Consider the following 17,871-nt stretch of genomic DNA (forward strand, 5'->3'; position numbering starts at 1 on the left):
ACCTGCTGTGTTCTATTCACCTCTGTTGCTCACCACATCACCACACCATCCCCTCAGCAACCTGGTACCAAGGGAGCACTTTTAAGAGAGGAAAGGAGAGACAGGGACACAAAGAGGCAAACATGCATACAACATCAGCTTAATTAAACACTGGAAATGTAATGATCAAGGTGCTCTGGACAAGGCTCTGAACTCTTCAGAGGAACCTGGGAACTCATCCTCCACCTCAGTTGCCACAATCTGAGCTGGAGGGACAGTGAACACCCTACCAACAACACCAACTGGCCGCACGCCCCCCAACGAGACTGGAGCCTCGGCAGTACGAGGGACATAGGAAACACGGTCATAATAAAGTTTCAATAGACTTGCAGGACACACTTGAGTCTTTTCTCTGCGCTCAGGGGTGGAAATTAGGTAATTCAACTCAGACACCTGTCTCACTACCTCATAGGGACCCGAGAATTTAGCTTGCCAAGGAGAAGTGACAATCGGCAACAAAGCTAACACACGGTCACCCACACTGAACACTGGACGTCCAACACGCTTCATTTTACACTGGGGAGACGACAACTTCTGACTGGGCAGCGGTCCGCACACCAGGGACCTGACAGCTGGAGAACACAAGAGCGCGGGTGCCACTACCTGGTCACCTGTGTGCTGGCACAACCGACAGGTCTTGATGTAAGCAGCAACATCCCGCTTCAAGCGCGGCCAAAAGAAATGTTTCAAGACCTGACCATACGTCCTCCTGACCCCCCAGTGCCCAGCATCATCATGTGCCACCCTCAACACAGCATCCCGAAACTTAACTGGCACCACGACCTGGAAAACCGGGTCACCAACAAAGCTTTCACTGCGAGAAACACTCTTCCTCAACAGAACGCCATTATGAACAACGTAACCCGAGCTCTCACCCACATCTTCCACAGGGAGCACCTGCTCAAAAAGAGCACCCAGAGACGGGTCAGCTTGCTGTTCCGCCCTCAGGTCTTCCAACGAAACCGAAAGAGGAACATCTGACATTGAAAATGCAACCAACTCTGACGCATCCTGCCTCCAGTAGCGCGGGAAGGGGGGTGCTGCCGGGGCTGCAGCTCCCCCTGTCAGAGCGCCCGCCGCCCGTGCCGGAGTATCTTAAATGGTGCTGATTAAATAATGGTTCTAAAAAACAATTAATTAGGTGAATCGTGTCGCCACTGCACTCTGGAACGTGGCCCTGATACGTCTGAGTTCTGCTGCGCTCAAGCCCGGTCTCCCTGCCCCTCTCACTCACACACGAGCGTCCTACTGGGCTGCACAGCGCCCAGCCAGTCTCCCCTCCAGAGCTCCGGTGACGCACAAAACCATCTGCTCGGCAACGACGCCGTGGAAAAAAAAAAAAGAAAGAAGAAGAAGCGCGAGGCACAACCTGACGGCCCCGACCTGACCGTGTCATTTCTACATTCTTGGGCTGAACCCGCCTCGAACTGGTGCATCCAGTCGGGTTGGTTGAGCCGCTCTGGCCCGTTGAGAACTCAAATCTAAGCCCATAGGGGTCCATGCAGACAGGCAGCCCAAACAGCCAGGCAGCCCAGCCCGGAGGCAGAGGAGGGAGAGATTACACAGCAACAGGTGTGTCTGTGCGTGTGTGTGTGTGTGTGTGTGTGATGTGTGTGATACCTGCAAACCCGAGATCTGTATAATGTTCATTAAGAGAAACACATTTCAGGACCCTGACTTGTAGGCTGAAATATATTCATAGAAGGCTGAAAATAACAGGACATGTGTTATTATTCAGCAGTTTAGGCTCAAGCATGTGGGAGCCTCCTTTCATGTATTTATATCTGACTTAGTGGTGGATCAGGAAAGTGTGCCCCGAAAAATTCGAATATTAGGCCTATTTGAATATTTAACATGAGAGGGGTTAGAAATTCGAACCTGATTTGGGGGGAAGATTGACAGCCCTAGTGTTGTGTAGGTGTGTCTCTTGGTCTGGAGGAATAAAGTGAAGCAGAGTTACTAGACACGCTATCTCGTCTCCTGTCCCGTTTATTGATTTTCTATATCAATACAGTATAGGCGAACCCAGAACCCCCCCCCGCCGCCGCGTAGCCTACGTTATACATTTAGGTAGCAGCCCCCAGCCCCCCCCACTGAAACCAACGCGCGGTCGGGGACAGCAGCATCGCCCTGCGTCACGGCACGCGTCACCGTGCATGCTAGGACAACCCGCTGAACATTCAGCTCACTTGCGTCCGGACGTGTCCTGACCAACGAATCAGAAAAACCAGGAGGTGGTGGTGGACCATCAGCCCACACACAGCACCCTGCCACGTCATTACCCAACACGAGCGTAATGCCTTCATGCGGCAGTGCTGGACGCACGGCAACAGCCACCTGGCCCTGAATGAGGCCTGAAAACAACTGAATGTTGTGCAGCGGGACCTGCAAAACTCGCATGCCGACACCCAACACAGGAACAGTGAGCCCAGTATCACTCTTCTCTGAAAAAGGCAGCACCGAAGCCTGGATAAAGGAGTCAAACGCAGCTGTGTCGCGCAAGATTTTAACTGGCACCTTCTCCTCACTTCCCACCAAAGAGACAAAGCTATCAGACACAAATGGTACAAAAGCAGGTGAAACACTTCGCTGCAACATCACAGTACGCACACGAACCCCAGGCCCCACTGGCGATGACACCGCCATACACGCACCCCTCACGTGCGTCATGGGCTGCTTAGCCTTAACTCTCAAAACATAACAATCAGCTTTCCAGTGACCCTTCTCGTGGCAGAAGTAACAAATCTTCTCGGCACCTCTCATGCCACGATCCCTCACATCCGCTTTAGGCTGATAAACAGACACGACACACATCATTATCCACGTCAAAACCAAAACCACGAGTGCGCTCCTCTCCAAAGGCACGCCAGTGCGTCAGGACATAATCATCTGCCAGCGCAGCTGCCTCCCTGGCAGTCGTTACCTTTTGGTCGCTGATGTGAGTCGCAATATTCTCCGGGACTGAATCCTTAAATTGTTCCAGCACAATCAGATCGCACAAATCTTCAAAACTCTCCACACCCAGCGCAGCGCGCCAGCGCGTAGAATAACCCGACAGGTCACGGGCAAACTCCAAATGCGTCTGCTTCTCAACTCGCTGCCACGTCCGAAACCGTTGACGGTACGCTTCAGGGACCAGCTCATAGACCTTGAGAAAAGCAGACTTTACCAGCGCATAACTCTGGCTGTCAACAAAAGACAGGGACGAATAGGCCTCTTGAGCTCTCCCAGTCAAAACACATTGTAACATTAACGTGCGCGCAGACTCCGGCCACTTTCTTGATGCCGCCACGCGTTCAAACAGAAAAAAATTAACGTCTCTGGATCCCTGTCATTGAATTTCGGAAGTAACCGCCCTCAAAACCCTCACCTCCGCCCCCAGGAAGAATGGAGGAACTCTCCTGCTCTCCCGAGGCGCCAGCAACCGAGTACCCAGCCCTCAGCAAATCAAGCCGGGACTGTTCCACAGACAGCTTCGTTTGCTCCGTCTGGTAGCTGAGTTTTTCCACTGCAATCTGCTTTTCCATTTCAGCTGACTTAATCATTTTAGCATGCTCCAACTGCAACAACAACAATTCCCTCTGTTGCTCAAACGTGACATTACTAGACCCACCAACCTGTGGAGCCAAACTCTCCACCCTGGCCGGGCCAGGTTGCGCAGACAGCACACCCAACTCACACAACTTAGCGTGCACAATACCTTGAATAGTAGCATCCTTCACTCTTTTATCAGGGATCTCAATACGATAATGTTCCGCTATTTTGAATAGCTGCTCCCTCATGCATTCATCTTACAACTCCTCGCTGGAGCCTTAACAAAGTCAGCCACACCAGCCATGGCACACGAGAAAAACCCAAAAAGTTACACCTCTCAAAAACAGGAAAAAGCGAGTGACAGCACCGTGATCACGCGGCCAAACGGGACCGCAGGCGGAGCACACAATCCCCACTCACTAAACTGCCTAACCAAAAACTACATAAACTCACTCACCCCTAGTCTTCATGCGGCTTTGCGGCGGGTATTTACGCACTGGAGACCGCTGGCCTTGGAAAGCGACCAGTTTCGGGCAACCAACCCAGAACCACGGACATGCTCCCGAGACAAGCTCTGACCGCTATCACCACAGCACTAGTAAAAAAACAAAGCCGGAGGTCACCAGGCCCGTCTGGAGAGAGAGAGAGACTGAGACCGCCTTTTCAAAGCTTCTGGGAGACTGGCCAGGTGCTCCCAGATTAATGCCCCGCCCACTGACTGGATACCTGCAGACAGGACAGAGAAGTGCAGAGCAGGCCCTAGAGGACGGCAGGGGGCCGTCACATGTGTTAATCCCACTTCACGCCTTTCTCTCCTCCTCCTGTCTCCCTCCTGCCCTGTCTCCTCCCTCTTTACCGTTTGCGCTGGTAGGAGGGACAAGGGGAGTACATGCGCTGGGCTGCATTGGACTGCGCTGTCCACCAATCTTGCAAAATGCACCTGGACACACCTCGTTAACGAGAGTTATTAACGTAACTTGGGTCCAGTTAGCCCAAGCCCGGCCCGAATTAGTCTATAGTGTAATCATAGGCAACTGGACTTGTATTTGTCTGGGAAGACGTTTCGCCTGTTATCCAAGGGGCTTCATCAGTTCGTACGCAACAAGTCTCACTAGTTGGCACTAGCTAGACAAAGACAGTGTAGTGAGACCCAGGTATTAACCTCTGTGGGATTGGTCACCAGAGAAAGGTGACAAAGGTACTGGTTTCACTGGACCATTGTTGCTGTCCCCTGTGACAGTCGTTAAGAGTCCTGTGACACTTGTGGAATGACAATTGTTAGAGTCAGGTGGAACCCTGGTGAACGAGAGTCATTAGAGGTTGAGTTGTTTATTCTCCTGGGTACAGATGAAAGGGCAGCATATCCCATTTACAATGCTGCCCTCTCATCTGCCTTTGTCCAACTAGTGCAGACTAGTGAGACTGTTGCATATGAACTGATGAAGCCCCTTGGATAAGAGGCAAAACGTCTTCCCAGACAAATACAAGTCCAGTTGCCTACGATTCAGTTTGCCCAGAAACAAATATACAACGCACACAAACATAGTATTTGTCAATCGCAGTGTTTTATTTTGAAAATTGACAAATGTCAGACTATGTCAACAAGTTAGTTTTTCTTAGTAGCTGCTGAAAAAGGAGTAACAGGGCAACATTAATGTGGATAGATGTTTGTGTTGAAAAAGAGAGTTAAGGTTTTTTGTTAACACGAACTGTTAAAGGTGTTTAGTAAACATGTTAAGTGTAAATATATTCTCTTCTTTCTTGAGTCTGTTTGCTCATGCAAAATAAAACGTGATTAGTATAGACTTGTGACTTGTGACTAATCCAAATGAAGCAGCCCTTTGATTAATCAGCACTAGTAACTTAAAGCAGAAGTAAGTGGTCCGGTCGTTTTGGCTAATGCTGCGTTCCAGGCAGGCTTTTGAAATCGTAAATTACAGCTTCAAGTCACGACTTACGACTTTGTAGCGTTTCAGGCAACCCACTCGTGTTTTTCCGACCTGTTTTACCGGTGAAAGTCACTATAACGGCCACTCGTAACTTCTGACCCGTGAACTCGTACCAGATCGAACTGGTACCACTTCACGGTCGGAAAAACACGATTTCCTTGAACGCACCATAACAGTCCTCGTCCCTACGTCGCCACATTCACGGCGTTCCTTGGCTGCACACACAGCCCTGCATGCCGTTCTCTCTCCTCATTGGATAAAAACTGTAGGATACGATAAATGTTTTCTCCTGGGCTCAGAGCAGAGCAGAGTGACTGACAGACCCGTGTTTCAGACCAAACACTCTATGTAAGTGATTGCTGTCGGAAGATATAACTATTTAAGACTTATATTAACACAAATATATCACTTACTTCTGCTTTAAGATTGTCACAGAGATGACCATAAAAATTCACTGAATAACATGCAAAGTCATTAGTAAAATGTCACACAGGTAGAAGTAAGGTTCACCCTAAAAACACATCTAAATATCTTGTCACTCACCAACAGAAAGTCAACAGGAATGTGAGAATCAAAGCTGCAAACGGGCGGTCGATGAGGGCGCTGAATGTTTTCACAGCAGCTTTACGGTACATGAAAGAAGACGCCCTGAAAACTATCCAGACCAGCACCCACAGGAGGAAGTTCATAGCCTCTGACTTCACCTGGGTGCTGACTGTCCCCGCCATCTGGGATCCTTCAGCTAAACAGTTCATGAGAGAAGCTGCAACTGAGGTAACACTGAAAACATTAAGTGTTGGGAAATGTGCAGTAAAAGTTTAGGTTTTGAAAAGGACTGATCAGTTTTGCTCTTTAACATTCAGGCTGGTATTGTGGTCAAAGGAAAGGAAAACAAGCTGCTCATTGCACTGGAGCCAGAGGCAGCCTCAGTCTGGTGTAAGAAGCTGCCAGCTGATGGTTTTATCGCACAAAACCATGGAGGAGACAGATTAGACCAGACATCAGGAACACAATATGTTGTTGTTGATTGTGGAGGTAATGTGTGTTTATTGTTTTTATTTTTTTGTTATATCAGAATAATTCAAATACTGACTATATTGTCCATGACAACAAAACTAATCAACATTAAAAAGTAATTAGTTTTGTTACTTGTTACTTTGCAGAAAAAGTAATTTGAGTTAGTAATGGCATTAGTACATTATAAAAGTAACTAATTACAAGGAAAAGTAACTATTGCACTACTTTTTTATAAAATGCTTAAATACGTCACACTAATTTACTCTATCTGAGCCAATCATCATCACGTATTATGCAGTCATCTTGCCCTCCTTTCCTTCTCACTCGCCCTCAAAGAAAAAAGCTCTCATCGCTGAGAGACAGCCTGCTTTCCTTTAGCACCGTTTATTTATAACACCAAAATTCCCATCACTGCTTTTAAACCATGAACCAAGACTTATTCTAATTGTTCCTAGCTGGGCTTCAGTTGACCTACTGAACCTGGAAGTTTCTATTATGATTTGTTGTCATGGCTGAGACTGTCTGTAACATGGTGTTTGTACAGGCATTGGTAGGGATGTAACGACATCAAAATCTCACGATATTTGGATATCTCAATAACAAGTCCATAGTACGATATTTATTGCAGCATTGTAGGCATGTCATAATATCTAAATACAATGGTTTTAAGGTCCAAAATAACTAAGAACACTATTTGGTCAAACTTAAACAGCTTAGCAGCCTCCCTCCTTTCCTTCCTCCACCTTCACCTGCCTCCCTCCCTCCCCCCACCACTCTCTCTCTCTCCTCCCTAACCCTCGACATCTGCAAACTCTCTCAAAGCTCTAGCCCACAGTACCTGGTACCTGGTGCTTCTTTGGTAACGCCACAGCGGGTTCCAAGCGAGCCGAGCCAATACTAAACTGACTGCCGGCCACTGATCGGCCAGAGCGCTGTCACCGGAACAGTCGTGAGCGCGGCGTCCAACACGAGAATCAAACCCGCTGGTTATAAAAACACAGCAGCAGCAGCGCCCACTGATCTGTACTGAGACTGTTGTTGTTGTTTCACCTGAGTTAAATGATGCTGTGAGGAAAACCACACGGTGGTCTGTGATCGAGGTGCAGACGAGTGAGTTTGGAGCTGATGAGAGGAGAGAAACAAGGGAGCAAGACGATGCAGCCGTAGCCTCCATGATATGACGACCCCGCCCCTGCTGAGGAGCAACTATGAAGTAGATTAGGTGTAATGGAAAAGGACTGAAACCAAGTCAATTCGAGCGGAACTGTAGGCTAGCTAACTGTGTAGTAGAAAAGAGCAATAGTGCCTCCACATCTGTAGTCAGTTTATTACCAGGCAGAGTTGTGTGAGTTCAAATGCAGTTAAACGATGCAGCCAGGCTCACACACACACACACTTCACAGTCGGCTGACACGGTGACATGGACGATCATCTCTCCCACTAAAACTACAGTATTTGCCAGAAGTGCCGTCATTTCATACAATTATATTGTGACACTTTTGTTATCGCGATATCATGGTATTACAGATTCCGTTACATCCCTAGTCATTGGTCAGATTCTGTTTGTGTTGCAGGTGGAACCATTGACATGACTGTTCATGAGGTGCTGAGAGGAGGAGCCCTGAAGGAGCTGCACAAGGCCTCAGGAAACGACATGGGAAGTCAAACCATTGACCAGAAGTTCAAAGAATTCCTCAGAGAAATCTTCTGTGATGGTATCTGGGATGAATTTGAGAGAGAGTTTCCCAGCAAGGTTCAGAAAATGATGCAAGATTTCACAGTTCTCAAAAAAACAGATAAAGATGTTCAGATCAGATGCCCACGTAGACTGGAAAGATTAGCAGAAGGAAAGAAAAAGATGCAGCAGTTATTTGAAAGAGTGCAGGGTGCTTCCTGGGATGATGATGAGTATATCAAAATCACAAAGGGGAAGATGAAGTCCTTCTTTGATGAGTCTCTAACCAGCGTCACCAACAGTCTCAGAGAAATCTTAAAGAAAGACCTGAGCATTGAGTTCATCCTGTTGGTGGGGGGCTACGCTGAAAGCGAGATCCTACGTCAACACATCATCAGTCAATTCAAACAATCAAAGTGTGAAGTGCTGTGTCCTTTTCGGCCCCAAGAGGCGATTGTGAGGGGAGCTGTGATGTTTGCAACAAACCCAGCTGTGGTGGCATCTCGCAAAAGTGACTTCACGTATGGGGTAGCAGTCTATAACAGGTTTGATGAGTCCAAGCACAAGGCAGAGAAGAAATACACTAACAAGATTGGTGAGTGTTGGTGTAAAGATATCTTTAAGAAACTCGTAGATACCGATGAGGATGTGCGCTGGGATGAAACCAGGGAGCACATCCATGTACCTATAGAGCCAGATCAAAAAAGTATGAGGTTCAGTTTTTATCAGACAGCCAGAAAACCAGCTCCATTCTATGTGGATGAGTGGGGGATGGAGGATATCGGCTCATTCTCTGTTGACATGCCAGACGTTACAGGTGGCATGAATCGTAAAGTCAAACTGGAGATCAGGTTTGGCTTCACAGAAATGATAGCAACTGCTACTGACATGAATACCATGACAACAGCATCAATCAAGCTCGACTTCATGACTCAATCATAAGAAATGTTTCAGCAAACACAGTTGGTGAGAGTTGGGTCAGACAGTTTTAGAATCACTGGACGTGTCTGTAATCACAGATATACATTGATCATTTTTCTGGTTTTATGATTAATTTTATTTTAGTGAGTTAGTGAGTTTTGTTGTTGTTGTTAAATCACAGAGAACCTTTACATCAATATATATTTGAGTGAACATGTTGATTTGAATATGTCTAATGTTTTGCTGTAACACTGATGAGTCAGTACCTTCCATGAATAGTGAAGAGGTACATCAGGAATCTATAGAACAGATTCTATGTGGGCTATGTATTTATAAGGTTTTTCATTCTGATTGTGATACAGTATATGTAAAAATAGTTTCATGAAAATAATTCATGAGCCATTTTTCTGGAAAAACAACAGTATGCAACATAGTAGCTGAGGCAGTGTACAACACAAAGCCTTAACTTTAACTTTTGTGTCAATTTGGGAAAATTTGTAACAAAGACATGTGATCTTATAAACCTTTAATATATTGGACTGATGGAATGATTATTGTTGCGTTCATGTTGCTTATGGAGCTAAATGAGATTTGTTTAGGAATAATTTTATTTGTTTTGAATATTGTGTAAAATCAATTAACTAAGAAAAAAAGAAAAGCAGATGATGTTGTTGAATTTCATGACCCTCCAAACACCTTTAACCCAACATGGCTCTACATGTGGGAGCGTTATGGAGCCTGTAACAAGACAGAACCTCATCACTACACAACTGAGACTGAACATGTCCACTAACTGTTATGAATCCTGGATCATCCTCCAGAGCCTCAAAGTCAATAATAATGATCTTTAGACGGGTTAAGTTCTCCTGGTTCTTCCTGGTCGAAGCCTCGGTTCCCTCATGGTGCTGAGGTTATGGTCAAGAACATCTTCTGACCCTCTGAGTGATGGTTGTGCTAAATATGAGGAAGTCCCATGAAGACATCAGTGAGACATTGAGTCCATGTGAGCTGTGTGAATGTGGCTGCTGCTTTGACTGTTGCTGGTGCAGCAGAAACTTTCAATAAAGTTGGAGTTGGGTTCTTGAGTTCTTTTTGGTTTGGTGACTCTTGGGTTACTGCTCCCTTCAGGAAAGCGTCTGAGAAGCATCAAGGCACGCACCAGTCGCCTCAAGGAGCTTCTATCCACAGACCATCAGGCTGCTGAACACTGCAATTATTCTCTTGGTTATTAAATGTTGTTTTTGACTATTTTATGTCTATTTATTTCTTGACTTTTTATTGTGATGGGGGTTGAAGAGGTGTCTGGCACACTGCTTTTCATTGTATTGGCTGTACACAGGAGCTTTATTGTATATGACAATAAACTATAAACTAATTGTGTGTTCTTTCAGCAACTGGAGTTGTGGTTCAATGTGTAACATTTAATATTTAACAGACAAAACCAAACGTGACTTACCTTAAAGGGCAAGAGAACCTGTCTGGAAACCTACGCCGTGTGTGTATGTGTGTGTGTGTGTGTGTGTGTGTCAGAGACAGGAAACACTCTACTCACTGACAGACGTCTTGTTGATGTGTTGGTCAGGACACACAGTGGTTGTGGTACAGTGTGTGTGTCAGTGTGATCAGTGTGAAACAACAAAACACATGAACATTCATGTATTTACAAAACAATAAATCCCATAATTTCCACTAGTAGTGGTGCTACAGTGCTGCTGTAATGAATGCTGTAACAGCGCCATCTGGTGGCCATCAGGGTCTGTGGCGAGGTCACTGTGACTGCTGCTCCTCTTCCTCTCACCACTAAGATCAGTCATCAACCTCCAGACCACGTGACCTCGGTCTAGGGCTGCAACTAACCGTTATTTTGATAATCCATTCATCTGTTGATTATTTCTTAGATTAATCAGATTTTTTTTAAAAAGCACAAATTTTATTTACATTGTAGGGAAGAGGAGAACGAGGAGACGAGTTGGTTCTCAGTTTGATCCAGCATGTCGCTGGCATCATTTATTTCTTTCTCCCTAACTATTCTATCTATTACTCAAAGACAGAATATTATTCCAAATGGACAATATTAGTGCAAAAAAAAAAATGCACAAACGGCCCAGAGCTGTTAATAATATAATAATACTAATAATACATTTTTAAAAAGATGCGCGGTGACGGCGCCTACGGCAACTCCACTTGGACAAAATTATTTCGGGCACTGCACTGATTTGCTTACAAGCGGAAGTCTGCAGCATGTTTACATCCAGAGGAAAATTCTGAATTTGATCATTCACCGGATCAACCGACAACAACCTGACGTTACTCCGACAGTTTTCAGTTTCGCTGCCACAGCCCGTCCTCCCCCAACGGCCCACGTATTCACACCGTGATAAACACCAGTCACCACGGCGACAGGCTGGACTCACACACCTTCACAACCTTACACACACAGCAGCGATCTGATGGCATCTGATGACATCCGTATTAACTGTAATAGCGCCATCACCATAAAATAAGACGGTAAATGATCATCACATCTCTAATCTGAGTCTCCACACACCGAGCTGAGCAGAGGAACAGCTGATCAAACCTCTAAGAAATGTTTCTTACCTTCACTGGTGACGTCCAAATCAGTCAGCAGCAGCAGTCATCAAGCTCCAACAGGTTAATAATCCATCGATATTATTCCCGTTTACATGGCGTTCCTCGCGGCCAGCGTGTTTCATTCATTTGCATTGTGTGAAAAAAAAGTTTTGGTGCTAATGTTAGCTAAAGCTTTAGCTAACATTAGCACCAGGAGTTGAGCTGAGTTGCACCAGGAAGTGACTCACACTTGTGTCTTGGTATTTGAACAGGTGCAAAACAAATAATCAACGTGGCGGTGCGTGGCGCAGTTCGAATCCCGCGTCGGGCAGTCCTTTCCTGCATGTCATTCCCCCTCTCCTGTCTATCTCTACTGTGTGCCAAAAATATACTTAAAAACAAAAACAAATAATAAACATCAACAGCTTGACTGTGCACTTGTTCATCAAAATAAGGCGCCGTAAAAATAAAAAGAAGAGTCCAAGAAATAGAAACTGAGCTCTCCTGCTCAGTATTCTGGTAAGTTCAGTTCAAGAGGATCCAATGTGTGTGTTCTGTGTATCAAGTCTCATGTCAATTCAGTCTCTTTGTCCTCAGTGTCTTTTTACTACTACCAAGGGAGTAGGTTTGATTTTGACATTGGTGGGGACACAAAAGTGCTCCGAGGCATCGCTCCTGAAAGTTGATGTTTTTTGCATTTGCAATCATAATTTCATGTTATGTAGGGGTAACTAATTAGCAACTAATGAAAGACAAGAAGGCAACTTAGAAGAGTTCTCAGTTGCTCTGCTGGCTGAAGTCAACTGTGCATCATCATGACTAACACATCCATCATTATTTAACCTCACCTGTGAATTTCCAGCCTCTCCTCCATCTCCTCCTTCTCTACCTCTCCTCCTTCTGTTCTAGCCTCTCCTCCTCTACCTCCTCTGGTCTCTCCTTCTCCACCTCATCCAGATTCTTCTTCCTGCCTCTCCTACTCCTTCTGTTCTAGCCTCTCCTCCTCTACCTCCTCTCCATCCTTTTTCATCTCCTCCAGCCTCTCTACTGTCTGTCACCTGACAAAAATATGTTGATGCATGACATATGAACATATAGGTACATGAGGGATAGAGCTTGATGGTACAGTTATTGCATTAGGAAAAAGGGCTTTTACTTTAACACACTTATGTGTAATTTATTCCCCCAAAATATGGATGTATAAAATTACATGAGCATCTGAGGGTTTTTTGTAGGCCTATTTTCCTGACCAATGTTATTTATTTTTGTTTTTTAAGCAGTTGCTCCCTTTTACACAAAGGAGGATACATGGAAATAATAAGCTAGTAAAAAGTAAAAAATAACTTTTAAAAAAGTCTATCTGTTTGCCATTAAATATTGGCTTTTATTCATTATCTGTAGCCTATTGTTGAGGCTCTACAGTTATACACACTTGAAGAAGCCTAACTTACACTTTGACTTATAAAGAAGTGTCTTATGTCCATTTTTAGGGTCCGGGCAGCTAAGCTGCCGGGACACTATTGTATTCCTAGGAATTCTTCTTCTTTAGGGTCCGGGCAGCGCAGCTGCCAGGACACTATTGTATTCCTAGGAATTCTTCTTCTTCTTCTTCTTCTTCTTCTTCTTCTTCTTCTTCTTCTTCTTCTTCTTCTTCTTCTTCTTTCTTTCTTTCTTCTTCTTCCAAGGAAGTCATACTTCCCATGGGCGAAAACTCACCAAACTTTGCACAAAGGTTCAGTCCCATGCCAGATTCACTCAACTCCAAGGACATGTGCCCGCCCCTCCCAGGGGGGGCACAATAAGCGTTTAAATTTAAAAACTTTAAAAATTCCTACCAAACCAACGGTAGATGCTACAGTGTTGAAACTTCACCACAATGTCGCCTCAATACTGCTGAAACTTTTGTCAACTTAAACTTATTACAAATTATGAAGTCCATCACTCTGTTTCTTTCAATAACTGTAAAACTTTTAAAATGTATCTCCTCCCACAATTTTTGCTCAATTGACACCAAACTTGCTACAGAGCATCTCCAGACCGTCCTCCACAAAACTTGTTTCTCGGATTTTTGAGGAAATTGAGCCTACAGTGCATGAAAACGTTTGACTGTAAACAGTACTATAAACATATACCATCAAATTCTTGCTAAATACATTTTCAAACTTCCTGAAAAAAAATGAGAATATTCTGGAGTCATGGTTGATGAACTTTGGCAAATATCAGAATTTTAATTCAAAAACTGAATTTTCTAGAACATTTTGAATTCTGCTCTCATGGGAACAACTGCAGTCAATGTGAGACTGGAATTTATAAACATCATATTTTCTCTTATGAAGCAAAACACTTATCATTAAAAACAAATCACCAACATTTCCATGCTGTCAAGATGCAATTTATGTATTATCAGATTTTTGTTTAGATGACTGAATTATTGACATTTTGACCATTTCATCACAACAGCTGCCCGGGCACTGGCTCACCTGAGTGGATAAATGAAGCTACACAGCAGGTCTCACTACCAGCTAATTAGCTCAGCGAGTTAGGAGCTGGTTCTTGGTGTCAGAGATTGTGAGTTCGACACCCAGCGAGGGTGAAGATGATGATGATGACAGTTCGAAATGGCAGATGTCCTCAAGCTATTTTGCTGTCTAAATGCAATTTATGTATTAACAGATTTTTGTTTAGATAACAGAAATCTGCGTTCACAACTGCTGCCCGGACACTGACTCCCTGAGTCTATTTGAGAAGACACACACCATGTCTCACTTCCAGATAATTAGCTCACTGAGTTAAGCGCTGGTTCTTGGTGTCAGAGGTTGTGAGTTCAAGACCCAGCCAGGGTGATGATGACAGATCAAAATGTCAAATGTTCTCAACACGAAACACAAGACAATTGTCCTAATGGTGGCATCACAGCAAGCTTCTAAATTTAAAAATCCAAATAGCTTGGACTGGACCATGTGCGAAGGCTCCTAATATCTTAGACTCATAGTAGATGTTTGACAAATACATATCATTATTAGTGTGACTGCTGAAGCAGTCACACTATTGTTCTTCTGTTTGGCCATTTTCTTCCGCCTTTTTACGGTCTTCTTCTAGTCCTTCATACTTTGTGCTATTTCAACAATTCATATATCAAAACGTGCAGCTTTTTTTGAACTTTATCGGCATTACTTTTCTCTTTTTGACTATTTATACTTTTTAAAATATTTAACTTTTTCACAAAAAATCTCACATTCATCAAAGTCTCAACCTCTCTTCTTCACAACTCCACTGTAGTGTAGGGGTTAGGGTGGATGCTTGCCAACCCTAAGGTCACTGGTTCGAATCCAAGGGAAGAATTCTTGTTATGTTATGTTGAATTCTGCTCTCCTCCCCCGCCTTCAATTGGTTACAGGTGTTTGTTATCTCCTTGATTACTCATACCAGTTTGCAGCACATCATCACATTACAATGAATGACAACAGTTTTGAAAGCAGTGTGCTCTCTGTAGCCGAGTGGCAGAGTAAAGGTTTAGTGATCATATGGTCATGGGTTCGATTCCTGCCTCAGTCTTTTCACTTCATTGCTTGACTTTTGATTCCAATTATTCAGCTGTCATTGGACAGTCTTTGATTCCTCATAGTATAAAGCTCATTGTAACTCAGGTTCTCTGTGGCCATATGGTTAGTGCTCAGCCTGAAATTCACAGACATTTTCATTCTAAGTCATTCAAGCTTGACTCTCAAGCTTTCTTGATGTTGACAGTGTGCAGATCATTAACAGACAACAGTCTCTGCAACTGTGTGTGCACTGTGGCCTAGAGGCAGAGTGGAAGTCTAATGACCATGAGGATGTGGGTTTGATTCTGACCTTGGTCAAACATTTGTATGGTGATCACAGCTTGCACTATTTGCTAATTCTGCAACAGCGTTCAGTTGCTGTCAGCAGTCACACCATTTCCATTCTTGGAAATGCTTTTTCTAGTTTTACCTCAAAAACGGATTTTTCTTTTTCTGCCTACACGACAGTGAATGGCTTACTCAATTTGTGAAGCCACTGTTTAATGCAATTTGTCAATTAGCTCAGTGCGATAGACAACGGTCTTTGGTTCCCGAGGTTGTAGGTTCAATCCTCAACTGATGCAAATTGGACATTATAAGGACAACTGTCTTGTCTTCCTATTCTCCTGTTTGTTGCTCAGAATTGCCTAAATTTGCCCAAAAGTAGCCCGGACCCGACCCATCGCTGCGCAGCAGCTATAATTACTATTGTATTCCTAGGAATTCTTCTTCTTCTTCTTCTTCTTCTTCTTCTTCTTTCTTTCTTTCTTCTTCTTCCAAGGAAGTCATACTTCCCATGGGCGAAAACTCACCAAACTTTGCACAAAGGTTCAGTCCCATGCCAGATTCACTCAACTCCAAGGACATGTGCCCCCCCCTCCTAGGGGGGGCACAATAAGCGTTTAAATTTAAAAACTTTAAAAATTCCTACCAAACCAACAGTAGATGCTACAGTGTTGAAACTTCACCACAATGTCGCCTCAATACTGCTGAAACTTTTGTCCACTTAAACTTATTACAAATTATGAAGTCCATCACTCTGTTTTTTTCAATAACTGTAAAACTTTTAAAATGTATCTCCTCCCACAATTTTTGCTCAATTGACACCAAACTTGCTACAGAGCATCTCCAGACTGTCCTCCACAAAACTTGTTTCTCGGATTTTTGATTAAGCAAAAATTGAGCCTACAGTGCATGAAAACGTTTGACTGTAAACAGTACTGTAAACATATACCATCAAATTCTTGCTAAATACATTTTCAAACTTCCTGAAAAAAAATGAGAATATTCTGGAGTCATGGTTGATGAAGTTTGGCAAATATCAGAATTTTATCTCAAAAACTGAATTTTTGAGAACATTTTGAATTCTGCTCTCATGGGAACAACTGCAGTCAATGTGAGTGTGGAATTTATAAACATCAGATTTTCTCTTATGAAGCAAAACACGTATCATTAAAAACAAATCACCAACATTTCCATGCTGTCAAGATGCAATTTATGTATTATCAGGTTTTTGTTTAGATGACTGAATTATTGACATTTTGACCATTTCATCACAACAGCTGCCCGGGCACTGGCTCACCTGAGTGGATAAATGAAGCTACACAGCAGGTCTCACTACCAGCCAATTAGCTCAGTGAGTTAGGAGCTGGTTCTTGGTGTCAGAGATTGTGAGTTCGAGACCCAGCGAGGGTGATGATGACAGATCAAGATGTCACATGTCCTCAAGCTGTTTTGCTGTCTAAATGCAATTTATGTATTAACAGATTTTTGTTTAGATACTTTTTGAAATCTGCCTTGACAACAGCTGCCCGGGCACTGACTCACCTGAGTGGATAAATGAAGCTACACAGCAGATCTCACTAACAGCCAATTAGCTCAGTGAGTTAGGAGCTGGTTCTTGGTGTCAGAGATTGTGAGTTCGAGACCCAGCAAGGGAGATGATGACGATGATGATCCAAATAGCTTGGACTGGACCATGTGCGAAAGCTCTTAACATCTTAGACTCATAGTAGATGTTTGACAAATACATATCATTATTTTACCTCAAAAACGGATTTTTCTTTTTACTGTGGTTTCAAATCTGCCTACACGACAGTGAATGGCTTACTCAATTTGTGAAGCCACTGTTGAATGCCACTTGTCAAGTAGCTCAGTGCGATAGACAACAGTCTTTGGTTCCCGAGGTTGTGGGTTCAATCCTCAACTAATGCAAATTGAACATTATAAGGTCAACTGTCTTGTCTTCCTATTCTCCTGTTTGTTGCTCAGAATTGCCTAAATTTGCCCAAAAGTAGCCCGGACCCGACCCATCGCTGCGCAGCAGCTATAATTAGGGTCCGGGCAGCGCAGCTGCCAGGACACTATTGTATTCCTAGGAATTCTTCTTCTTCTTCTTCTTCTTCTTCTTTCTTTCTTTCTTCTTCTTCCAAGGAAGTCATACTTCCCATGGGCGAAAACTCACCAAACTTTGCACAAAGGTTCAGTCCCATGCCAGATTCACTCAACTCCAAGGACATGTGCCCCCCCCTCCCAGGGGGGGCACAATAAGCGTTTAAATTTAAAAACTTTAAAAATTCCTACCAAACCAACGGTAGATGCTACAGTGTTGAAACTTCACCAC

The 17,871-nt window shown here is 44.0% G+C and overlaps 1 protein-coding gene across 1 annotated transcript; it reads left to right on the forward strand.

Annotated features, from left to right (window-relative positions):
• Positions 1–2,437: 2,437 nt before the first annotated feature.
• Positions 2,438–9,156, forward strand: LOC146959995 (heat shock 70 kDa protein 12A-like). The gene is made up of 5 exons (XM_085772720.1): positions 2,438–2,603; positions 3,388–3,530; positions 6,072–6,296; positions 6,386–6,557; positions 8,114–9,156. Exons 1-5 carry the CDS (start codon positions 2,438–2,440, stop codon positions 9,154–9,156), a joined length of 1,749 nt encoding a protein of 582 aa, XP_085628846.1.
• The last annotated feature ends 8,715 nt before the right edge of the window (positions 9,157–17,871 follow it).

This window comes from Trachurus japonicus, unplaced genomic scaffold (assembly GCF_045865225.1).
Source record: "Trachurus japonicus isolate A0001 unplaced genomic scaffold, Traja_1.0 AP030800.1".
NCBI lineage: Eukaryota > Metazoa > Chordata > Actinopteri > Carangiformes > Carangidae > Trachurus > Trachurus japonicus.